General features: G+C 43.5%; 1 protein-coding gene and 1 pseudogene across 1 annotated transcript; both read left to right on the plus strand.

Annotated features, from left to right (window-relative positions):
- Positions 1-6,290, plus strand: part of LOC111973535 (traf2 and NCK-interacting protein kinase-like) — a 73,780-nt pseudogene extending 67,490 nt beyond the window's left edge.
- A 921-nt stretch (positions 6,291-7,211) lies between these two features.
- LOC111972854 (eukaryotic translation initiation factor 5A-1) lies at positions 7,212-18,424 on the plus strand. The gene is made up of 5 exons (XM_023999975.2): positions 7,212-7,232; positions 14,287-14,475; positions 14,763-14,867; positions 16,872-17,003; positions 17,092-18,424. The coding sequence occupies exons 2-5, from the start codon at positions 14,308-14,310 to the stop codon at positions 17,158-17,160; spliced, it is 474 nt and encodes a 157-aa protein (XP_023855743.1). The 5' UTR covers positions 7,212-7,232; positions 14,287-14,307; the 3' UTR covers positions 17,161-18,424.
- Positions 18,425-26,040: the final 7,616 nt, after the last annotated feature.

Consider the following 26,040-nt stretch of genomic DNA (forward strand, 5'->3'; position numbering starts at 1 on the left):
GGTTGGGATGGTGTTCTTCGGCTTGCAAAGCTGCCCCCTTTTTCCTCCAAAATAAATGGTGCCATTTTATGCGCAAACAGTTCCTATTTTTTTGTTTATCAGACAAGGGGACGTTTCTCAAAAAGCTACAATCTTGTGCCCATGTGCGAGTGCAAACCGTATGTCTGGCTTTCTTATGGGCGGTGTGAACAGTGGCTTCTTCTTGCTGAGCGGCCTGTTAGGGTTATGTCGATATAGGATTATTTTCTGTGGCTAATAGATACTTTTCGTACCCCGTGTTCACCTCCAGCATCCTCACAAGGGTTCTTTGCTGCTGTTCTGGATAGATTGATTGCCTTTTCGCCACCAAAGTACGTTCATCTATTGGAGACAGAACGCGTTTTCTCAGTTCCTGAGCAGATGACGGCTTACGTCGTGGTCCATGATTTTTGAATGCGTACTATTGTTGTTACAGATGAACTGGTCCCTGCAGAAATTTGGAAATCTGCTCCCACAGATGAACCAGACTTGTGGAGGTCTACAATTTGTTTATCTGTGGTTCTTGGTTGGTGGTTTTGATTTTCCCATGATGTCAAGCAAAGAGCACTTGAGTTTGAAGGTAGGCCTTGAAATACATCCCACAGGTTACACCTCCAATTTGACTCATATGTGTCATTAGCCTATCAGACAGCTTCTAAAGCCATGACATAATTTCTGGAATTTTCAAGCTGTTAAAGGCACATCAACTTAGTTGTTGTTAAACTTCTGACCCACTGGGGAATTGTATACAGTGATTATAAATGATATCTGTCTGTAACAATTGGTTGTAAAAAATTACTTGTGTCATGCACAAGTAGATGTCCTAACCAACTTGCCAAAACTTATAGTTTGTTACAAGGAAAATGTGTGGACTGGTTGAAAAATTTGTTTATGCTCCAACGGTAAGCTGTATGTAAACTTCCCGACTTCAAACGTAGATCCTGACCGGTGAGAGAACAGACAGATCTAGACCTGGAGAGGACCTGGTGGATAGACAGACACGATTCCTAGAACTGGGTAGACAGTTAGACAGATCCTAGACCTGGAGAGGACGGTGACGATCCTTTTTAGCAGGAGAGACAGGTAGACAAATTCCTTAGACCCGGAGGAGGAGACAGGTAGACAGACATAGCCCGGAGGAGGACAGGTAGACATATCCTAGACCCAGAGAGACAGGTTATACAGATCCTAGACCCGGAGAGGACAGGTTAGACATATCACTAGACCAGAGAACTGGTAGACAGATCCTAGACCGGAGAGACAGGTAGACATATCCTAGACCCAGAGAGACTGGTAGACAGTATCCTAGACCGGAAGGAGACAGGTTGGTGATGCTAGTCGGGCGTGCGGGTGCAGGCAGCGAACGGTTGAAAAGCATGCATTTGGTTTTACTAGCGTTTAAGAGCAGTTGGAGGCCACAGAAGGAGTGTTGTATGGCATTGAAGCTCGTTTGGAGGTTAGATAGCACAGTGTCCAAGGAAGGGCCGGAAGTATATAGAATGGTGTCGTCTGCGTAGAGGTGGATCAGGGATCACTTGAAAGAACTGTGGGAAGCATTGGAGTCAACATGGTTCAGCATCCATTTGGAACGCTTTTGACACCTTGTAGAGTCCATTCCGACMAATTGAGGCTGTTCTGTGGGGGTGGGGGGTGCAACTCAATATTAGGAAGGTGTCTTTAATGTTTTGTACGCTCAGTGTACATACGTCAAATACTTTCAAGTACATGAGTTGCGCTTGATCAAATTTCCTCTGTGCCATGGACTAGCTCCAACGGCGTAAGGTCCAAGCTAAATCAAGCTCACCAAGTATTTGAAAGTATTTGACCCAGGTCTATTAACGACGCCCATCACATCTTTAACTAATTAACAAAGCTCAGGGTCAGTAATAAGGATCTTATTGCTTTAATCCCACTAGATCTAGAATGGGTATTGATAGATCCCTCTGATCCCTTTAGATCAGCTCTGCTTCTCTTCTCTCTCTCCACTCTTAATACCAAGCCTCAGTTTATCATGTCTGTCTGGTTGACTAGTTCTGTTTTCATTTGGCTCGTTCTGTCTTTGTCTGAAACACTGTGTTTGTGTTGTTGTATTTTGAGACTGCACTCAGTCCTAGGAGCTTCTACCCCTGAGTTTGTCTCGTTCTATTAAAGGCATCTCCGCCCCGGCCCCAACACACACACTATATAAACACATACAGCCCCAAGCCACCCAATACAAACCAGTACACACACACACATTCACACACGGACTGGCACACACACCCACACACTAACACTCCAGTCCGTTGGCCAGCTCACTCCGAGCACAAAGGAGCTGGATGACAGAACTGGGAGGTAAAATCACCCAATCATCATCATGCTGCTACTACTGTAACCATTCTCACAGCATAGTCATCAGTCACCTGCAGAATCTCTGCTACAGTACAACCACCCAGGGGTAAACCCAGGGCAGGGTTACCGTCCACGTCAAACCACAATACCATAGTCATCACAATAGACCCTCAGATGGCCTTCTCTCCCAGTAGCGCTCTACGGTTGACTTTGACTATGCCCCCATAAATCTGGGCATCTCTCTTATTAGTGTTATCCCTGGGTCTGTTTGAAACTGTCCTCCCCATCCCCCCTRGGGGTGGACAGCTCAGGTGTTTTATTTTTATCCATCGTTCAGAATCAGATACAGAAACTGCTGCAATGATTTCCTCCCGGAGGCGTGGCCTAGGGGTGTGATCTGTGACTGGTTTGAGTGAGTGCTCTCCTGTCCAATCCCCTGTCTGTGTGTCCCTGTCCCTCCCCCAGCCTACATCCACTCCAACCAGATCATGGGCTGGGGAGAGAAGGCCATTGAGATCCGCTCCGTGGAGACGGGACACCTCGACGGAGTTTTCATGCACAAGCGAGCTCAGCGACTGAAGTTCCTGTCGGAGAGGAACGACAAGGTGTGTGTTAGCACGAACACATGTACATGTATACAAGCACACACACATGCTGCAAAGCCTAAATTTATAAGCCAACACACATGCTTACTCTCCTCACTTCCCATGATGCTTTGTGCTGTGTGCAGGTGTTTTTCGCCTCTGTGCGTTCTGGCGGCAGCAGCCAAGTCTTCTTCATGACCCTGAACCGGAGCTCTATGATGAACTGGTAACCCTGGCAACCCCTCCTTACATCCTCCCTCCATACTGTACATGCCTAACCAGAGGACAGGATGGAGGGATGAAAAGAGAGAACTGAGACAGATGAGTGAACACAGAGCGGCTGCGGCTCAGTGGAGACGGGAGGAAAAGAAAAACCGTCTTCCATCCAACTCTCATCGCCAGCCAGCCAGACGTCTGCAGTACTAACCTCCCTCCACCAGAGGAACTAGAGAGGAGCTCTCCAACAACTCTCCAGATTACGCTCAGGCAACACTCTCTCTCTGTGGTGCGTTTAGTTTCTCTCAGGCACCGTCCAAGATGGCCCATATTCCCTATACAGTGCAATACTTTTGGCCAGAGTAGGGAATAGCGTGCCGTTTTGGATGTAGCCTCAGTGTTTTGTTTTTGGGAGGTGATGACGAGGTGCTGGTGTAGTCTCCCTCATGGGGTCAGGGGTCAGTGACTGAGGGTGTTGTCATGACCCCTGACCTGTGTGCGTATATACGCGGTGGGGCTGAGTGTAGATTCTTGACTGCAGGATCACTTGAAAAAATACAAATATTGAAACCAGTGGTCACAGAAAATATATATACTCTTGCCATTCTTGTTCTAGTTCACCTGCGCTCCCCTCTTTCTCTGTGCTCCCCTCTTCTATTTTACATTCAATCTATTTGCCATATTTATATTCTGTGTTTCACATCTGTAAATACACATTCTATGATCTGAAACGGAGCTGCTTCCCTATCAGACACTCTTACACTGAGACGGAACAACGGAGGACAGAGAAAAGGAGGAGATAGAAAGAGAGAATGATGAGAGCAGTCTGAGTTTGTTTAGTTCATCTTCCTCCTGTAGAAATTTCATTTAAAAAATGTGACATGCTTCTTCATGTTAAAGACTGCGAGAGAGGGAGAAGTGATGGAGAGACAGACGTTTGGGTTGGTTAATTGTCAGGCTTCCTCCTACACCACCTCTTCTCTCATCTCTTCCCCCCTTCCATTAGTTGACCTGCTCCTCAACATTTGCATAGTGACACATATTCCACTTGTCGTCATCACTTTTGACTTCTAAACTAAGGCAATACACAGGTGTGGTCTGACTGGACAAATGCGTGGTTGGAAAGATTTAACTTTCCAAAATGAGACCCACCATGTTATAGTCAGTTAATACCTTAAACTGGGGGTGGGGGTGTAAATGTACTCGAAATAGCTTTAGATGGCCAGGTGGAATGACCACATTATGAATCTCAACCGTTAAGTTTAATCACATTTAGTCTTCTAGGATACTGTGTCTGACATCTACCTGCAAAGGTAGTAGAAAGTTGAGGAGGGTGTCTGTGTTTACTGAACCAATGATGATAGACTACTGATGTGGGTTATATGTAATAAAGGGTAATAGAAATGAGCCTACTCCATCCACTAATCCCATACCTCTTCAGTCATCATAGATCTGAAATGACTGGTTAAATATAAGTGTGACCGACTGGTGTTTGAACCTGGGTCGGCAACCATCTTGCTTTCTCCTATCTAGTCCTGTCAGATCTTTGAACACTGCAGGGGTATAAGTTAGAGGAAAATGGGGTTGTTTCCAAGAAACCGTAGGGTAAATATGATAAAGCATTTGATTATGATATCTAACGGATCATTTAGAGATAGACCACCATCATGTTCATAATATAAGGCTTTCTACAGAGTAGAGAAAATGGTTTCTACAATATGTTTTTATCGTGTTTTTGTTGTTGTATCAGACTTTGAACGTGTGCAAGAATGAAAGTGTGCGCGTGCATGTGTGACTTGTCTTCCCTGCTAACAGTACAGAATTAAACTGCCACTGTTAGGTGTGTGTGTGTGTGTGTGTTTTCACCTCTTCTGAATCACTGGAATCAATAACCCGCCCCCCAGACTGGTACTCCAGTCAACTATGTGTTGTTGAAGCGTAACTGTCCTTGTACAGAGACATGATTATGATTACATAGACGTCCTCCGCTGCTTTACTTCTCACTCTGTGTCTGGATGTCTGTGTCTGACATGTAAAGTACACGGCAGCCCTATCTCACACTGTTGGCCACATGGTTTCCCCCTGCCCCTTTGTCCCCCATGTTCAGCTCCATAACACACACACACACACACACACACACAAAGAAACAAGCACCTGTGTGACATACTAAATATTGGGATGATGTCCTGCTCTGCTGAGCGTCCATATGATTTCCTTGTTTGAGAGCTAATCTCAGTTGTGATTTTCATGTTCTTTTCTTGAATTAGAACCAATGTCAATACTGCTGTACGTAGATCTGGAGTCATAGAGGGCTCTGTCTTTGGCTCCATGGGATTAGCTGTGTGGTCGGCTGTGTATGGTAAACTACCCAAGGTGCTTCACCTCCATGATCTGTGTTTTTGTGACAAAGTGCTTGAAGTGGAATGAAATCGGTACCAGTACTTATTTAAATTCTACAGTACAGGTAATCTCGACACCCAGAACCAAATCTCAGCTGTGAAGGCTGTCACAAGAGACTATAGTACATGGGTCCATATTTTAGAGCCAATATTCTGTAAGAGGTGCCAGTACTCAAGCAGTAGCATATCAGAGGAGGCTGTTCTTCGTACCGATCAGGACCGGCCCACTGGTCTGAGAGCACTTCTCTAGCGTTATTTTCTGTCTGTCTGCATGTGGAGGTGTGGGGAGAGAGAAGCAGGGCAGACTGCAGTAGGCCTACTTACAGCTTCTTTAGACTTTGGGCCTCCAACTTTGGCACATCACAAATATGTATGTTTTAAATATAAGTGAGTAGAATTGGATTAAACATTGATTATAAGGGAACAATGTTGGGATGGTATCTGTACACTGGATCCTAGCTTCCTTAGTGTTTAGCAATAAAGAGCACTAGCTACTGACTTCTTTAGTCTTCTGCTGTTACTTCTCTGTGTCACCATGACAGACACAGAGGTGCAGAGGAAGGTAGGATGTATGGGTGATGAGCATGGATACATGTGATTATTGATGGTGATTAATTAATGTGACTGGAAGCATTTTGTTTATGAATTTTCCATGTAACCTATTCACACACCTCATGTTTCCAAATGACAACATGCATTAAAAATGTGCTGTTTTTTCTTAAATAAAATAAGTTAAACATGAGCAATGTGTGAAATATCTTGTCTGTACTCCTCTCTCTCTTATCATAAAATGATTTTGTTATTATGAGCCTACCAGGGCTGTGGTCAATTCAGAAAGTACTCTAAAATTCCAATTCTCTTCAATGCTTTTCAATTAGTATTTCATTTTTTTAAATTGGAGTTTGGTTCACTTTCTGAATTGACTGGAATTGAAATGGAATTAACCCCAGCCATGGAGCCTATATTCCCTTTCATCTAGTGTCATGCAGTGCCTTCACAAAGTATTCCCCTTTACTTTTTCCAAATGTTGTATTAAAATGGATGTAATTGTCATTTTCCGTCAATGATCTACACAAAATACTCTAATGTCAAAGTGGATGAAAAATTTGAACATTTGTATAAAATATATATATTTAATAAAAAATATATATCTTGATTTGATTAGTATTCAACCCTCTGAGTCAATGCATGTTAGAATCCCCTTTGGCAGTGATTACAGCTGTGCCTTTCTGGGTAGGTTTCTAAGAGCTTTGCACACCTGGATTGTACAATATTTTCACAATATTCTTAAAAAAATTATTCAAGCTCTGTCAAGTTAGTTGTTGAACATTGCTTGATAGCCATTCTCAAGTCTTGCCATAGATGTTCAAGCCTATTTAAGTCAAAACTGTAACTAGGCCACTCAAGAACGTCTTCAGGAAACAGTTATCATCCTAGTTAGTAGGTACTTTTCTGTTTTATTGTCATTAACCCCACACTACTGAACCAAATATGTTGCAGTATTGGCTGAACACTACATTAGGACCATAGCAGTATATTTTATTGTAGGGGTATGTTGGGAGAACACAGAAGAACATCTTTGGACTACCGCTTTAACGGAAACCATATAAATGTTCCTCTGTCTACGTATGCCGCAGTTAAATTGGTCGCGCTTGCGCAGTCCTATTCTTCTTTTTCTTGGAAGGTAAGTGGTGCATGCAGCGTGCGTCTGTTCACGGGGGAAAATTGACAACTTTTAGTAGTTTTATGTCAGTTTATTTTTGACTGGACAGATTCCTTTTAGGTTTTGGTAGTGGAAAGCAAAGGTCAAATTTAAGTTTGCTTCACGAGTGTAGGTGCATTCGGCGATAGGGTGTGGGTCCCATGTTTCTGAATCCACCGATCTAACGCTAATGAAAAAAGAGGCATGAGGCCTTCTGCGCGCTTGTTGGAAGTTGCTAGTCATGTCTTGCTAGCCTAGCCTGCTAAACTAGCCGAATGTTGATAACTGCACTAGGAAAACTAACAATGTTTTAATGTACGTTACATTGACATGAGACGATTGAACAAAGAAGCTAACTTATTTTTTTTAAATGGTTATCACTTCTGAATTAACATTCTTTTGTTTAGACAAAGTATTGTGACGAGGTTGCCAATTCCAACGCTAGCTAACATTAGCTAATTGGCTAGGTAATGCAATGTGTTCGTAATACAAACCTGGGAGGTTGTGATGACTTAAAATTACCCCGAACGTTTCAACAATTAACTTCTCGCTAATGGCATGGAATTGTCGTCATACTAGTAACGCTAGCTAACCCTCGCGTCTTTCAATCTAACGTAGGCATCTGGTTAGCTGGCTAATACATTATCGCATCTATTTATAATCCAATGAGTCTCTTGTTAATCAATTCTATTTGGTATGGTGGTTAACGTTGTCTTTTATAATCCGTCGTCAGTGTTTTTTTTCTCCCAATGTTAATTCTCAAAGCTAGTTACAATAGATACACAGCGTGTAGGCCGGGCCAGTAGCTAACTAGCTTATTGTTAGCCTCTTTTTTGCTAACCTAGCCAAACTTGTGAAGTTGGCTGAACGGTATCACTGGTGCTTGTGTGAATAACATTAGCAATCTGACGTTAGCGCAGAGGAAGTTGTCTAGCCAACAAGGGTAATAAATGTTGTCCGCTCGGCTACGAGCGTCCCGGGCCAGGCCTCCGTTATTTACCGGGGCACTTTAATGCGGCAGGTTCATCGTGACGTGAGGCAAACTCCCGTTCTGCCTCTCGAGCAAAAGCGCAGGCCAAACTGGGACACGTGGACAGGGCGTGGGGATGATCGTTAACATGACCAGGTCGGGCCCTGATCCAGTCTTTTGGGCTGATTTGTGAAATCGGTTAGCAGTCGCCTGTTAAATTTGACTGAGGTCCACGTGTGCTGGGACGTCCATTATTCCCACGTTGTCACCCACCACATGTTGGTTATAATGGGCATGAGTACGGGAACTGATGTCAACTATCTTTAACCAGACTAGTGAAACTGTTTAGTGGAATAGCTTTGTGGTTGCATGACCAATAAGTACAATTTTGACCCCACATTTTTTACATTGCGTTGACTAGTGTTTTTGTGATGCTCACCGAAAAAGCCAAGCATTTCCCCGTCTCACGCCTCTTGTCCACCAAATGTGTCAACTCTGCGTTCTGACGGAAGTCATTCATTGTCTATGGAGCAGTCCGCAATGCGGGTCATTCCGAGTACCGCATGCCTTCAATATTTTCAGCTCCGTTTTATTTGCTGTTCAATGGTACAGAAGTACAGACTCAAACTAACTAGGTTAAAAGTTATTCACATGTGCGACAAGCACGCAAATGCAGGCTGGTCATCCTGCAAAACAAAACGCATATGGTGCCACTCGCTCCGTTGCAACTGCTCCCATTAGGCCTACGGATAAGATACCCAAGCTACATTCCATGCCAAATTCAAAATGGACTGGTTGAAGTAGGGAAATGTTCCAACTAGCTGCAGTTCTGGAATAAATGTGTCCTGTCTATTCCACTTAGGTTATTTGTGAACTGTTAGTGGCATTTAGAATTGGCTAGGCTATAACCCCAACACACTGAAAATATTCCGACATTAGTTTAATGAAGACAGTACATTCATCAGGATCATTTTTTTATACCATTATTTAACTTGGAAAGTTAATTATAAACAAATTCTTATTTACAATGATGGCCCAGCGTAGTCCAGGTTAGGGTTCGGCCAATTGTGAAATTGAACCAGGGTCTGTAGTGACGCCTCTAGCACTGAGATGCGGTGCTTTAGACCGCTGCACCACTCGGGAGCCCAGGGCCTACTCACCAAACGGATGTTGTGGCCTTAAATCATCACCATGCAGTGTTAAATGTGGAGTAGTCAATCATTTAGCAAAATTCCAAATGGGCAAAATAAAATAAAATGCGTCTGTATATCGAGGGGGGTGGTATTTATTTGTATTACCCTGAATTCTTTCAACTCGCCAAAATGAGCCCTGTTTTTAAAGGATCACTAAATAACTGTTCCAGGCGTGAGATGCGTATCACTTCACACTGGCAGATTTATTTCATTTGGATAATATTATATTGTAAAATGGCTGTCTTGACTTTTGATAAGGGCTTGGGAAGTAAGTCTTGTCTGCTAAATTAACAAAACAAGGCTATGCCATATGCTTCTACAAGCAAGCACCACTGCTGAGGTAACTGTCTTTTTGAAGATTGTGCTGCGTAATATAACAAATTGATATTACGGTTTTAATAAATGGTACTTTTTTAAGAACGTATATAATTTCTACTTAGCAATTAGGATCTATCTGTAATGTGCTCTGCCATTTCCTCATTGCCCAAGTTATGGTAGGTTGCCTAATTTCTGTTTGACGTAAGTATAGTGTAGAGAATCTTTTTTATTTAACTAGGCAAGTCAGTTAAGGAAAAACCTTATTTACAATGACGCCCTGCCGGGGAACAGTGGGTTAACTGCCTCGTTCAGGGGCAGAACGACAGCTTTTTATCTTGTCAGCTCGGGGATTCAATCCAGCAACCTTTCGGGTACTGGCCCAAAGCTCTAACCACTAGGCTACCTGCCGCCCCTACACAGCTGTGAATTATCTTTACCATTACCAAAAATATTGTGTTTTCGTCTGTTTGAAGCTGGTGTACTAAACTGATCAGATCTACCGCATCTTAGACTTGTTTTCAATGAGTGACATATCTATAACGAATTTCTGTGTATTTGGTCGGGTTGCCCATGAAGTTACATATTTCACCATTTTAAACATGTCCAACAATGTTATCTTGTGAAATTAATAACAGGGCAGCCAGGTCTAATTCTAGACTAGGCTACTTATCATGTTCTTTATCAAGAACTAGTCACAAGCTGCTACTGCTAGAATTGGGACCATTTGCTTATCTTTTGACCTGAACTACAACAAACAGTAGGTAAATGTAATGGCTGTAATGTTTCTAATTAAAATGATTGCGGAAAGTTACTGTAAATTGATACACTAGCAATATTTCTTGCAACTGAGTTGGGTATGAGACTGGAGCATTGAGCAACATGAATAGATTTCATATGACTCCAACTTAATTTCCACATTTCTTCACTCATCTCCTATAGCTTGACTACCGCATCTGTACTAGAGGTCGACCGATTATGATTTTAACGCCGATACCGATTATTGGAAGACCAAAAAAAGCCAATACAGATTATTCAGTAAATTTTTGTTGTAATAATGACAATTACAACAATACTGAATGAACACTTATTTTAACATATAAATCTATTTAGTCAAATAAATAATGGAACATGTTCAATTTGGTTTAAATAATGCAAAAAACTAAGTGTTGGAGAAGAAAGTAAATGTGCAATATGTGACGTGTAAGAAAGCTAACGTTTAAGTTCCTTGCTCAGAACATGAGAACATATGAAAGCTGGTGGTTCCTTTTAACATGAGTCTTCAATATTCCCAGGTATGAAGTTTTAGGTTGTAGTTATTATAGGACTATTTCTCTCTATACGATTTGTATTTCATATACCTTTGAATATTGGATGTTCTTATGGGCACTTTAGTATTGCCAGTGTAACAGTGTCAACCATCACGGTTGACAACTCCATTGTGTCCTCCTCCCAGAGTGCTAAGAACCTTGGCGTGATCCTGGACAACACCCTGTCGTTCTCAACTAACATCAAGGCGGTGACCCGTTCCTGTAGGTTCATGCTCTACAACATTCCGCAGAGTACGACCCTGCCTCACGCAGGAAGCGGCGCAGGTCCTAATCCAGGCACTTGTCATCTCCCGTCTGGATTACTGCAACTCGCTGTTGGCTGGGCTCCTGCCTGTGCCATTAAACCCCTACAACTCATCCAGAACGCCGCAGCCCGTCTGGTGTTCAACCTTCCCAAGTTCTCTCACGTACCCGCCCCGCTCCTCCGCTCTCTCCACTGGCTTCCAGTTGAAGCTCGCATCCGCTACAAGACCATGGTGCTTGCCTACGGAGCTGTGAGGGGAACGGCACCTCCGACCTTCAGGCTCTGATCAGGCCCTACACCCAAACAAGGGCACTGCGTTCATACCCTCTGGCCTGCTCGCCTCCCTACCTCTGAGGAAGTACAGTTCCCGCTCAGCCAGTCAAAACTGTTCGCTGCTCTGGCACCCCAATGGTGGAACAAACTCCCTCACGACGCCAGGTCAGCGGAGTCAATCACCCACTTCCCGGAGACACCTGAAACCCCACCTCTTTAAGGAATACCTAGGATAGGATAAAGTAATCCTTCTAACCCCCCCCCCTTAAAAGAGTTAGATGCACTATTGTAAAGTGGTTGTTCCACTGGATATCATAAGGTGAATGCACCAATTTGTAAGTCGCTCTGGATAAGAGCGTCTGCTAAATGACTTAAATGTAAATGTTAAATGTAACAGTATAGCTTCCGTCCCACTCCTCGCTCGAACCAGGAACACATCGACAACAGCCACCCTCGAAGCAGCGTTACCCATGCAGAGCAAGGGGWACAACTACTCCAAGTCTCAGAGCGAGTGATGTTTTAAACGCTATTAGCACGCACCCCGCTAACTAGCTAGCCATTTCACATCGGTTACACCAGCCTAATCTCGGGAGTTGATAGGCTTGAAAGTCATACAGTGCTTGAAGAGCTGCTGGCAAACGCACGAAAGTGCTGTTTGAATGAATGCTTACGAGCCTGCTGGTGCCTACCATCGCTCAGTCAGACTGCTCTATCAGATCATAGACTTAATTATAACATAATACACAGAAATACGAGCCATAGGTCATTAATATGGTCAAATCCGGAAACTATCATCTCAAACAAAACTTTTTTATTCTTTCAGTGAAATACGTAACCGTTCCGTATTTTATCTAACGGGTGGCATCCATCAGTCTAAATATTCCTGTTACATTGCACAGCCTTCAATGTTATGTCATAATTACGTAAAATTCTGGCAGATTAGTTCACAGCGAGCCAGGTTGTCCCAAACTGTTGCATATACCCTGACTGCGTGCAATGAACGCAAGAGAAGTGACACAATTCCACCTGGTTAATATTGCCTGCTAACCTGGATTTCTTTTAGATAAATATGCAGGTTTAAAAATCTATACTTCTGTGTTTTGATTTTAAGGCGTTGATGTTTATGGTTAGGTAGTTGTGCAACGATTGTTCTTTTTTCGCAAATGCGCTTTTGTTAAATCATCCCCCGTTTGGCGAAGTTAGCTGTCTTTGTTAGGAAGACACACAGTTCGCAACGAGCCAGGTTGTCCCAAACTGCTGCATATACCCTGACTCTGTTGCAAGAGAAGTGACACAATTTCCCTAGTTAAAAGAAATTCATGTTGGCAGGCAATATTAACTAAATATGCAGGTTTAAAAAAAGATATACTTGTGTATTGATTTTAAGAAAGGCATTGATGTTTATGGTTAGGTACACATTGGAGCAATGACAGTCCTTTTTCGCGAATGCGCGCTGCATCGATTATATTTAACGCAGGACACGCTAGATAAACTAATAATATCAACCATGTGTAGTTAACTAGTGATTATGATTGATCGTTTTTTTATAAGATAAGGCTAATGCTAGCTAGCAACCTACCTTGGCTTCTTACTGCATTCGCGTAACAGGCAGGCTCCTCGTGGAGTGCAATGTAAGGCAGGTGGTTAGAGCGTTGAACTAGTTAACCGTAAGGTTGCAAGATTGAATCCCTGAGCGGACAAGGTCAAAATCTGTCCTTCTGCCCCTGAACAAGGCAGTTAACCCACCGTTCCTAGGCCGTCATTGAAAATAAGAATGTGTTCATAACTGACTTGCCTAGTTAAATAAAGCTGTGTAAATTATTTGATTAATCGGTTGACCTCTAATCTGTACTGGAATATCAGCTAACAAACAAGCGACTGAGTCGTTGCCTGGGCCTTGTTCATCTGCTCGACCTACTGCCAGTCAAGTCATTGGCAAGGCAAACGTAAGAACAACAAAATTTTGCCAGTGTTTTACTTAACCTTTCTAAGCAAACCATCTATTTAAACATACCAAAAGCTATTTAACATCTCTGGGATATATGGGAAGCTAGCGTCCCACCTAACCAACCGCCAGTGAAATTGCAGGGCGCCAAATTCATAACAACAAATCTCATAATTAAAATTCCTCAAACATACAAGTATTATACACCATTTTAAAGAAACTTATCGTTAATCCAGCCACAGTGTCTGATTTCAAAAGGGCTTTACGGCGAAAGCACACCTTGAGATTATGTTCGGTCAGCGTCAAGTCACAGCAAAACATACAGCCATTTTCCAAAGAAGGAGAGGTGTCACAACTCAGAAATAGCGTTATAAATATTCATTTACCTTTGATCTTCATCGGAATGCACTCCCAGGAATCCCAGTTGCTTAATAAATGTTTGTTTTGTTCGATGAAGTCCATTTATGTCCAAATACCTCCTTTTTGAGGAGGTATGATATGATATCCGCCATTTCACTCCATAATGGATGTGAGACGGAGCTCGCTACATAACAGCACCTGCCGCAGACTGCACACTTGTGGAAGGATGTGCGCTTAAAGGGTCCGTACATTGAAGAAATGGAGATGCGCTTAATTAACGGTGTCCAAAAATGAATGCCGTTAATGTTTTACTCGTTGACTTTGACAGCCCTAGTATTCATACATGGAATTAATTTGGCGCTGCTGTAATTGCCTGATCCAACCGATACATGTGTTCCTCTGCAGTACCCCCTAATCCATCGCACCATGGCAGATCCCGAACTTGACTTCACCACCGGAGAGTCTGGTGCCTCCGCCACCATTCCTATGCAGTGCTCTGCCCTGCGAAAGAACGGTCACGTGGTGTTAAAGGGACGCCCATGTAAGATTGTGGAAATGTCCACCTCCAAGACCGGAAAGCACGGACACGCCAAGGTAGGAGATTGCCTAGACACGCATACAAATACTACATGCCCTAGGGATGCCTCTGCTAGATAGTGGCAACGTCCAACAGCATCAGTATTAGCGAATTTGCCGGGAACAGACTTGGTGTACATGCGTTGTCCACGTCTAAAGTAATTGACCCCAAAATGCGTTGTCTGAATTCTCCAAGCATAACTTGACTCATCAAATTAGGTTTTACCTAACTTGTTATGACTTTTATTAGTTGTATGGTTAAACTCTGTTCTCTAAGTTGATGTTTATCCCTTTTCCTCTTTTAGGTTAACATGGTGGGCATTGACATCTTCACCAACAAGAAGTATGAGGACATGTGCCCCTCTACCCACAACATGGATGTGCCCCACATCAAGAGGAATGAGTTCCAGGTCAGTGTGACCAGGGTGGGAAATGAACACCTGCCAAAAGCGACCTGCCATGTCGTGATGCCTATTTCACCAGCCACAATCGCGACCGTTCATTTTATTAAAAGCCTAAATGTAGAAATTGGTCGACTTGCCCTGAAAGAGTATTAGTGGAACTTTGTCCTTGTGTTTCTTGGCTATTTGCATTGTTTTGTACACATGCTAGGTTGTTCAATATTAGTTTGAGTTGGCTGCAATGGTCTGCTGATGAGGAGATACTCAACTCTGATGGACACTGCGTTACCATGGTAATGGCCCTCCGCTCAAAAGGGAGCAGCTGAACATTTCTTACCTTGTGACTCAAATATTTGGGGGTTACATTGTGCTTGTTTTGAGCATGGAACACAAATGTTTTGATTAGCGTTCAGTCATTTCTTATTAAAACACTCCAATTTAATTGTTCTAAATATCACCTTAAGTACTCGTACTAAATGTCATTGTTAGAGCCCTGAACTAATAAATCTGTATCACTCAGCATTTTGTGACAGTGCAGGCACTTGGATGTTCAGTTGTAGAACATCATTCAACTTCTTACTATTTTAGCATTGGTTAAGACTGGGATCAAAATTAAATTGACTTGAGCAATATACCTCATTACTACTTTCGGTGTTATTATGACAAAAATATTTTGGCTGGTAAATTGGAATGGCTTGTAAAATCTACATCTACCTGCCACAGTGGCTGGTGGACCAAAGAGTGTGACCTCACTTCCTGTCAGTGCACATTCCCCTATGCCAGGGTTTCCCAAACGTGTTGGGTGTACATTTTGGTTTTTGCCCTAGACAGCTGACTCAAATAACCAACTCATCAAGCTTAGATATTTTTAAGCGGCTGTGTAGTGCTATGGCAAAAGGTGCACCGAGGTGGCCAAGACAGATTTAGGGAAACATGCCCTATGTCACAAGGGTTCACTTATCCAACTTGTTCCCACATAGTTGGCATGATACCAGTTGACTGTACTAATTCAGAATGTGAATTAGTCATTACTATCAGGACAATACTTTCCAAGAGACTAGAAAATCCATTCAACACTATTCAGTCACTGGCTGTCAAACCAACCACCGTCATAAGGCTAGACACTTTCCTAGAAGGCTCCCTGGGCAGTCCTGTAGTTGGTCAGTTTTCAGTGTGGAGTAGTGAGACAAGCTCTACACGCTCCCAGTCTGGCCTGCTTTCACCTGAGAGGTGGCGCAATGTGATTGGCCAGTGTCTGTCCCCCCCCCCCAAGGTCATATGGTCTTGATCTCCCAGGCATGATGTCATCCTTGTCCAGGGAGCTTGTATTCATTGAGCTTTAATGCTCTGATAGTTACTGTTAAGGCATTGAAGTTACTGTCCACGACCCTTTGTTTATTGACGTGTTGACTATGTTTACGTACTGTGCTACATTTCCTGGGGGTAGACTTGGGCCTCAAAGCAGGATCAAATGCGCTTGTATGTGTTAGAGCTTAAGCCTGGTCAATTGGGTGACCTCATAGTTTCTTGGTACATAATTCAACTGCCTTGGGAGTAACGCTGTTGTGCTGATCACAATGGCTTTCTTTTTCTGGGAACCATGTGTGCACAGCTTGTTCCTCTGCTGTCAGCACTGGGCCCTGATTGGGTCACAGTAATATTCCCCTTTGCAATGTCCCTTTTTATAAACACTGATTACATTCAACTGTGAATTTGGTGTGTTCCCCTGTGTTAATGCATGACGATCACCCAGCACTGTGCCAATACCCGTGGCGTGAGTGTGAATGGTTCATGCTACAGAGATCTCCTTGGAGATGGCTGTTACACCAGAGTGATAAGATCACAAACCTCTGATGCGATTGCTAACAAAACAAATGCACATTTTCTCTAACATACTCATCTCACACATCGTCATGCAGTTTTCTGCTTATTTGCTTCTCATCTGCACAGCCTGACTGACATTAAGACCACCTGGAGTGTGCCTTTGTCTGACTGTAACCTGTTTGTTTTCAGCTGTTGAACATCACTGATGGGTTCATGTCCCTCATGGGTGACAATGGTGATGTGAGGGAGGACCTGCGTGTGCCTGATTCAGACCTGGGCAAGGAGATCGAGCAGAAGTTTGCTGCCGGTGAGGATATCCTGGTGAGTGTGGCTGGCACAGTGTTGGCTGGGGTGTTGTGTTATTTTGAGTGGTGCCTATGAAGAATATTAACCATCTCTCTGCCTGCAGGTTTCTGTGCTGGCCGCTATGGGGGAGGAGTGTGCTGTGGCCGTTAAGCAGATGACCGGTGGCAAATAGAAAGACCAGACTGGGCTGCCCAGGCAACAAACTCCACCCACAACCAGTCTAGCATTCTTATTGGTTCTTCTGTCACCAAAGCGACGGCCTTCAGACAACTTCAATCATTCTGTTGTGATTCCTTTTTTCTCGTTTTTTGGTTTTCTCTCTCCGACGCTGTCGGACTGTCCCACCGTTACAGCGGCTTGCTCGCTGTTGGGTGGCATTCTGCCGGATCACTGAGGTTTAGTTATACATAATCTACTATATAAAGAAAAATACTTTAAAAAAATATAGATTTTCTTTTTTGACTTCCTCATTCCTGTTTATTTTTGCCTTCGAGATGTTTTGGTCTTGCCACATACATTCCAGAATGTTTAAAATAATGATGGGATCCAGCTTTTTGTATGATATTTTTTTTATATTCCTTATAATTGAGCTCATCTGATGCCTTTTTAGAGGGAGGGGGGAGCTGTTTGAATGGTGGGAGGAGGGGGGCTTGGGGCCCCTTTTACTGACATTGAACTACGTTAGGGTTGTCCCTCTCTGGCTGCCATACTGCTGCTTCCCAGCATGGCCTCTCTGCTCTGGCAGATCAGACAACTCCGATGCTTTTTTCCCAAGCCACGGGAACGATGGTGGCTAGTGCTTAACTAGCGGTCTTAACAGTCCCACCCCAGCATTTAAATAAACCTTCGATATCATGAAAAAGAGAACATTAGAGAAGATGCTAAATATGAAACCAAACTTCAGTGATTTCTCTTGTCAATGCCGCTCTGTCTGTTTAGGAAGCTGAGGGCCCTGTGCGCTTACCTCTATTGTCACCACGGCAACCTGGCCCTGCCCCGGCTGCCCTGGGCATCCCATAATAGTCGAGTCTGAGGTGTTGGTGTGGCAGCGTGGGCTTCCGGAATGTTCTGGAAGGCAGTGAGGTGTGTATGAGGGCAGGGGGGGTGGAGTTGCAAACTTATTTTGTTCACTCGAGGCCTTTGTCACCTGACTGGAGATGGCAAAAAATAAAGTTAAAACAAATAGAAAAAAGTTTTCTTAGTTGTGGTGGTTTTGTTTTCTCGCTATAATGTTCCACTGTCCAATGCCTGACTGAAGTAAAATAATGATACGGGAATGGATAGGTTTGAGCTTTGGTTGGGAACTCTGCACTCCAAGTTGCTTGGAACCATATGGTATGCTACTCTGTATATGTATAGTACACTGAACAAAAATATAAACGCAAAATGTAAAGTGTTGGTTTCATGAGCTGAAATAAAATATCCCAGAAATGTTCCATATGCACAAAGCTTACTTCTCTAAAATGTTGTGGGCATTTCTCCTTTGCCAAGATAATGCATCCATCTGACAGGCGACATGTCAAGGGTACCTTGTGCTGGGAACAAAGGCCACTAAAATTTGCAGTTTAGTCATATGCTACAGAAAATGCAGAAAATGCAAATGGCATGCTGATAAGGAATATCCACCAGAGACTTGATTGTCCATTTCTCTACCATAAGCCAAGTCAATGACTTCAGAATTTGGCAGTATGGTGTACCGGCCTCACAACTGCAGAATAAGTGGAACCACGCCAGCCCAGTACCTCCACGTCCAGCTTTACCTGCATTATCGTCTGAGACAACCACCCGGACCGCTGAAACTGGGTTTGCACAACCTGAGAATTTCAGCACAAAATGTCAAACCGCTTGCCCTAACTTGCATTGTAACTAACTAAAGTTGGTAGTTGGCCACTGACACGTTGAAGAATTGTGCTCATCACGGATGATTCCAAGTTTCACCTGTACCGGGCAGGTGGCGTGTATGGTGTGGGTGAACGGTTTGCTGATGTCAACGTTGTGAACAGTGTGCCCCGTGGCAGTGTTATGGTATGGGCAGGCATAAGATATGACACAATTGCATTTTATCGATGGTAGTTTGAATGCACAGAGAATTTGACCAGATCCTGAGGCCCATTGTCGTGCCATTCATCCGCCACCGCCATGTTTCAGCATGATAATGCATGGCCCCGTGTCGCAAGGATCTGTACACAATTCCTGGAAGCTGAAAATGTCCCTGTTTTTCCATGGCCTACATACTCACCAGATGTCACCCATTGAGCATGTTTGGGATTCTCTGGATCGACGTACGATAGCGTGTTCCCATTAATATCCAGCAACTTCACACAGCCATTGAAGAGTGGGAAAACAATATATATATTTTTTTTAAAGGTATCTGACCATGTGAAATCCATAAATTTAAGCCCTAATGGATTTATTTTTAATTGACGGTTTTCCTTATGAACTAAGTAAAATCTTGGTAGACTGCGTTTATTTTTGTTCAGTGTATCAATTTGATTCCTGGCAACTGGCACATCCTGTAATGTGGATTTGTCTTCAATTTGCTGGGTCTGGTAAGCAGAATGGTGTAGTCTTTGATAGAGGAAGCCTCACTGTTGACTGCTTGACCTTTATCCTTTAGGGCAGTTTGCTAAAACTGTTTTGAGGCACTTGTACAGCCTGGGTTTGATACCTGATGCCCAGTGAAGTACTCACTCCGCTGCTTCTTCTGGCCCATTGCCCGGACTAGAGTACGCTGCAACAGAGGCAAATCACTGCAGATATTAGTGTTCAGGGCTCAGCTAAGACTCAATGACTGAGCGGAAGTGTCTGGGTTTGAGCCAAGATGAAGCCCTGTCCCTGCAGGGGCCTGTATGGCTGTTAGAGCCACACCTTGCCTGAATGCCTGCCACTGCAGTGTGAAGATGACTCATTCATTCTCTTCACACAATGCATACTCACGCAGACAATTGTACACAACCCATCTGCATGCTCTCAAACCTGGACAATGAGTCGGATCAGTCTAACACTAGACTAATACATATAGAAGAATTAGGTAAAGGAAAGAAATGTAAGGTTGGTGTGTTAAGGTCACTCAGTAAGCATATTGGCAACAATACAGACCCATTACATCAGTATAGCCACGACCCTGCTGTTGTGTCAATCGGATTAATGCAGGTGCTTAACAGGGCTCAATTTCTGTGGGGGGCCCAATAGGAAGCTAAAAAGGACATTATACATTATAACCTGGTTGGTTTGAGCCTTGAATACTGATCGGTTGACAGCTGTGGTATATCAGACCATATACCACGGGTATGATGACATTTATTTTTATTCTAATTACATTGGTAACCAGTTTATAATAGCAATAAGTTACCTGAGGGGTTTGTGATATATGGCCAATATACCACGGCTAACGGCTGTAACCAGGCACTGCGTTGCGTGTAAGAACAGCCCTTGGTCGTAGTATATTGGCCAAATACCACATCCCCTCGTGCCTTATTGCTTAACTTTTGACCAGTAGTGTATATCGTTAACACCTACTCATTCAAGGGTTTTTATTTTTTACTATTTTCTACATTGTGCAATAATAGTGAAGACATCAAAACTATGAAATAACACATATGGAATCATGTAGTAACCAGAAGTGTTAAATTTGTTTAAATAGATTTTGTTTGAGATCCTTCAATTAGCCACTCTTTGACTTGACGACAGCTTTGCACACACTTGGCATTCTCTCAACCAGCTCCACCTGGAATGCTTTTCCAACAGTCTTGAAGGAGTTCCCACATATGCTGAGCACTTTTTGGCTGCTTTTCCTTCACTCTGCGGTCCGTCTCATCCCAAAACATTTCAATTTGGTTTATGTCTGAAGATTGTGGAGGCCAAGTCATCTGATGCATCACTCCTTGGTCAAATAGCCCTTACACAGCCTGGAGGTGTGTTGGGTCATTGTCCTGTTGAAAAACAAATGATAGTCCCACTATGCCCAAACCAGATGGGATGGTGTACCGCTGCGGAGTGCTGTACTAGCCATGCTGATTAAGTGTGCCTTGAATGCTAAATATATCAGTATGACCAGCAAAGCACACAATAACACCACCTCCATGCTTTACGGTGGGAAATACACATGTGGAGATCATCGGTTCACCCACACTGCGTCTCACGAAGACACTGGTTGGAACCATAAATCTCCAATTTGGACTCATCAGACCAAAGGACAAATTTCCACCGGTCGAATGTCCATTGCTCGTGTTTCTTGGCCCAAGCAAGTCTCTTCTTATTGGTGTCCTTTAGTAGTGGTTTCTTTACAGCAATTTTATCATGAAGGCCTGATTTACGTGGTCTCCTCTGAACAGTGGATGTTGAGATTTGTCTGTTACCTGAACTCTGTGTAGCAATTTTTTGGGCTGCAATTTGAGGCTGGAAACTCAACTTATTCTCTGGGTCTTCCATTCCTGTGGGGGTCCTCATGAGAGCCAGTTTCATCATAGCGTTTGATGGTTTTTGTGATTGTACTTGATGTCACTTTCAAAGTTCTTAATTTCCGTATTGACTGACCATGTCTTAAAGTAATGATGGACTGTCGTTATCCTTTGCTTATTTGAGCGGTTCTTGCCAAAATATGGACTTGGTCTTTTACCAGATAGCCCTATCTTCTGTATACCCCCCTACTTTGTCAACTTTTAACAAGGCACACCTATTAATTGAAATGCATTCCAGGTGACTACCTCATGAAGCTGGTTGACAGCTTTGCACTCTTGGCATTCACACATCAAGGCAAAGGGTGGCTACTTTGAAGAATCTCAAATATAAAATACATTATGATTTGTTTAACACTTTTTTTTTGTTAGTTACTACATGATTCCATGTGTTATTTCATAGTTTTGATGTCTTCACTATTATTCTACAATTTAGAAAATAGTATAAAAAATATATATATAAACCCTGGAATGTGTAGGCGTTCTAAAACTTTTGACCGGTAGTGTATAGACACACATGTGTACTCTTCCCCCCCCCCCCCCCCCCTTGAAATGTGTGGATTCGGCTATTTCAGCCACACCTGTTGTTGACGGGTGTATAAAATCAAGCACACGGCCATGCAATCTCATTAGACAAACATTAGCAGGAGAATGGCCTTACTGAAGAGCTCAGTGACTTTCAATGTGGCACTGTCATAGGATCTGACCTTTACAAGTCAGTTTGTCAAATTTCTACCCTGCTTGAGCTGCCCTTGTCAACTAAGTGCTGTTATTGTAAGTGGAAATGTCTAGGAGCAACAACAGCTCAGCTGTGAAGTGGTAGGCCCCACAAGCTCACAGAAGGGGACTGCTGAGTGCTGAATGGCGTTGCGCATAAAAATAAGACTGTTTTCAGTTGCAGCACTGACTACTGAGTTCCAAACTGCCTCTGGAGGCAACATCAGCAGAAAAACTGTTTGGAGGTTTCCATGGCCAAGCAGCTGCACACAAGCCTAAGATCACCATGCACAATGCCAAGCGTCGTCTGGGGTGGTGTAAAGCTCACCGCCATTGGACTCTGGAGCAGTGGAAACGTGTTCTCTGGAGTGACGAATCACGCTTCACCATCTGGCAGTCTGACGGACGAATCTGGTTTTGGCTGATGCCAGGAGAACGCTACCTACCCCAATGCATAGTGCCAACTGTAAAGTTTGGAGGAAGAGGAATAATGGTCTGGTGCTGTTTTTCATGGTATCGGGCTAGGCCCCTGAGTTCCAGTGAAGGGAAATCTTAATGCTACAGCATACAATGACATTCTAGACAATTCTGTGCTTCCAACTCGGTAACAGTTTGAGGAAGGCCCTTTCCTGTTTCAGCATGACAATGCCCCATGCACAAAGCGAGGTCCATACAGAAATGGTTTGTCGAGATCGGTGTGGAAGAACTTAACTGACCTGCACAGAGCCCTGACCTCAACCCCATCAAACAGCTTCGGGATGAATTTGAACGCAGACTGCAAGCCAGGCCTAATCACCCAACGTCAGTGCCTGACCTAACTAATGCTCTTGTGGCTGAATGGAAGCAAATCTCCGCAGTAATGTTCCAACATCTAGTGGAAAGCCTTCCCAGAAGAGTGGAGGCTATATTGTAGCAGCAAAGGGGGGACCAACTCCATATAATATCCGTGATTTTGGAATGAGATGTTTGACGAGCAGGTGACCACATATGGTTGTTGGGGGGGGAAACAAAATATATACTACATACTGTGTACACCACATGACCAAAAGTATATGGACACCTGCTTGTTGAACATCTCATTCCAAAATCATGGAATGAAAGAATGAATGCACAGGAATTGGCAGGAGACAGCTGAGCGCATTCTGGAGAGAGATGCGCCATATTGTTGCCACACCCCTCCCCTTCTTGTTGCAACATTTAATTATTATACTTTCTGGAGAGCTGAGCGCATTCTGGAGAGAGATGCGCCATATTGTTGCCACACCCCTCCCCTTCTTGTTGCAACATTTAATTATTATACTTTCTGGAGAGCTGAGCGCATTCTGGAGAGAGACGTGCCATATCTTTGCCTCACCCTTCCCCTTTTCTTGTTGCAACATTTAAATATTATACTCAAGACACACTATCTTCTAGAATCTAGATGCTTTTCACTGACAGTCGCAACTCAATCAGCTAGACCTATTGTCAGAGGCAGTTTGGAACTCGGTAGTGAGTGTTGCAACCGAGAACAGACGATTTTTTACATGTTATGTGCTTCAGCGGTCCTGTTCTGTGAGTATGTGGCCTACCACTTTGCGGCTGAGGCATTGTTTCTCCTAGATGTTTCCACATCACAATAACAGCACTTACAGTTGCCCGGGGCAGCTCTAGCAGGGCAGAAATCTGACGAACTGACTTGTTGGGAAGGTGGCATCTTATGACGGTGCCAGGTTAAAAGTCACTCAGCTCTTCAGTAAGGCCATCCAACTGTCACTGTTTGTCTATGGAGATCACATGGCAGTGTGCTCGATTTTATACATCTGTTAGCAACGGGTGTGGCTGAAATAGCCGAATCCCCTCATTTGAAGGGGTGTCAACAGACTTGTGGCCAAAAGTTGAGTGTCACAAATATTTATTTCCACAGTTTGCTGCTTCAGTCTTTAGATATTTTTGTCAGATGTAACTATGGAATGCTGAAGTATAATTACAAAAATAAGTGTCAAAGGCTTTTATTGACAATTACATGAATTTGATGCAAAGAGTCAATATTTGCAGAGTTGACCCTTCTTTTTCAAGATCTCTGCAATCCGCCCTGGCATGCTGTCAATTAACTTCTGGGCCACATCCTGACTGATGGCAGCCCATTCTTGCATAATCAATGCTTGGAGTTTGTCAGAATTTGTGGGMTTTTGTTTGTCCACCRGCCTCTTGAGGATTGKCCACAAGTTCTCAATGGGATTAAGGTCTGGYGAGTTTCCTGGCCATGGACCCAAAATATCGATGTTTTGTTCCCCGAGCCACTTAGTTATCACTTTTGCCTTATGTCAAGGTGCTCCATCATGCTGGAAAAGGCCTTGTTCTTCACCAAACTGTTCCTGGATGGTTGGGAGAAGTTGCTCTCGGAGGATGTGTTGGTACCATTCTTTCTTCATGGCTGTGTTCTCAGGACTGATGGTAGCGCTCACCTTGTCTTCTCCGAACAAGCTTTATTCCGGATGCCCCAAACAATCGGAAAGGGGATTCCTCCGAGAAAATGACTACCCCAGTCCTCAGCAGTCCAATCCCTGTACCTTTTGCAGAATATCAGTCTGTTCCTAATGTTTTTCCTGGAGAGAAGTGGCTTCTTTGCTGCCCTCCTTGACACCAGGCCATCCTCCAAAAGTCTTTGCCTCACTGCGTGCAGATGCACTCACTGCTGCCATTCCTGAGCAAGCTCTCCTTGAACTTCTTGATGATGCGATTTAGGTGCAATCTTACTGGCAGCAATATCCTTGCCTGTGAAGCCCTTTTTGTACAAAGCAATGATAACGGCACGTGTTTCCTTGCTGGTAACCATGGTTGACAGAGGAAGAACAATGATTCCAAGCACCTTTTGAAGCTTCCAGTCATTCGTACTTAATCAGCTTGGCAGAGTGATCTCCAGCCTTGTCCTCGTCAGTACTCACACCTGTGTTAACGAGAGAATCACTGTCAGCTGGTCCTTTTGTGGGAGGGCTGAAATGTAGTCGAAATGTTTATTGGGGGATTCAGTTCATTTGCATGGCAAAGAGGGACTTTGCAATTAATTGCAATTCATCTGATCACTCTTCATAACATTCTGGAGTATATGCAAATTGCCAAAATACAACCTGAGGAAGCAGACTTTGTGAAAATGTATATTTGTGTCATTCTCCAAACTTTTGGCCACGACTGTATATATACTGTATCTGCCAAAATAAAGGAAACATAAAGTGATGTTGGGCCACCACGAGCTGCCAGAACAGCTTGAATGCGCCTTGGCATAGATTCTACATGTGGGCCTAAACCAGGGGTGTCAAACTCATTCCACGGAGGGCCTAGTGTCTGCAGGTTTTTGGTTTTTCCTTTCAATAAAGCCCTAGACAACCAGGTGTGGGGAGTTCCTAACTAATTAGTGATGTTAATTCATCAATCAAGTACAAGGGAGGAGCGAAAACCCGCAGACACTCGGCCCCCAGTGGAATGAGTTTGACACCTGTGGCCTAAACCATGCCAGGAAAATGCACCCCACACCATAATATATACTTTGTATCCCTAGTTTACTCAAGTATTTACTTTATTTTGGCAGTTACAGGTATACAGTTGTGTTGTGGCCATAGGCATAATCCATAGAAGGGTTTTGTAACCTCTTACCCTGGTAATTTGACTATTAAACTCAAGGAGTACAGTAGTAATGGATGCCAGTCCTGACTTGGAATGGGAACTGCCATCTATGGGTTATATTTCAATGGTTGGTTGCAGCTGTCTGTGTTTTTCAGATTTTAAAATACAAAAAAATGAAGCCCTGGGGCCTATGATTTCTTAATCTGGCCCTGCTGTCAATGATTGACCACTCTCTCCAGTCTGGGTGGGTGCTGTCTGGCTGCTCTTTGAACCCAATT

This window comes from Salvelinus sp. IW2-2015, linkage group LG14, assembly GCF_002910315.2.
Source record: "Salvelinus sp. IW2-2015 linkage group LG14, ASM291031v2, whole genome shotgun sequence".
NCBI lineage: Eukaryota > Metazoa > Chordata > Actinopteri > Salmoniformes > Salmonidae > Salvelinus > Salvelinus sp. IW2-2015.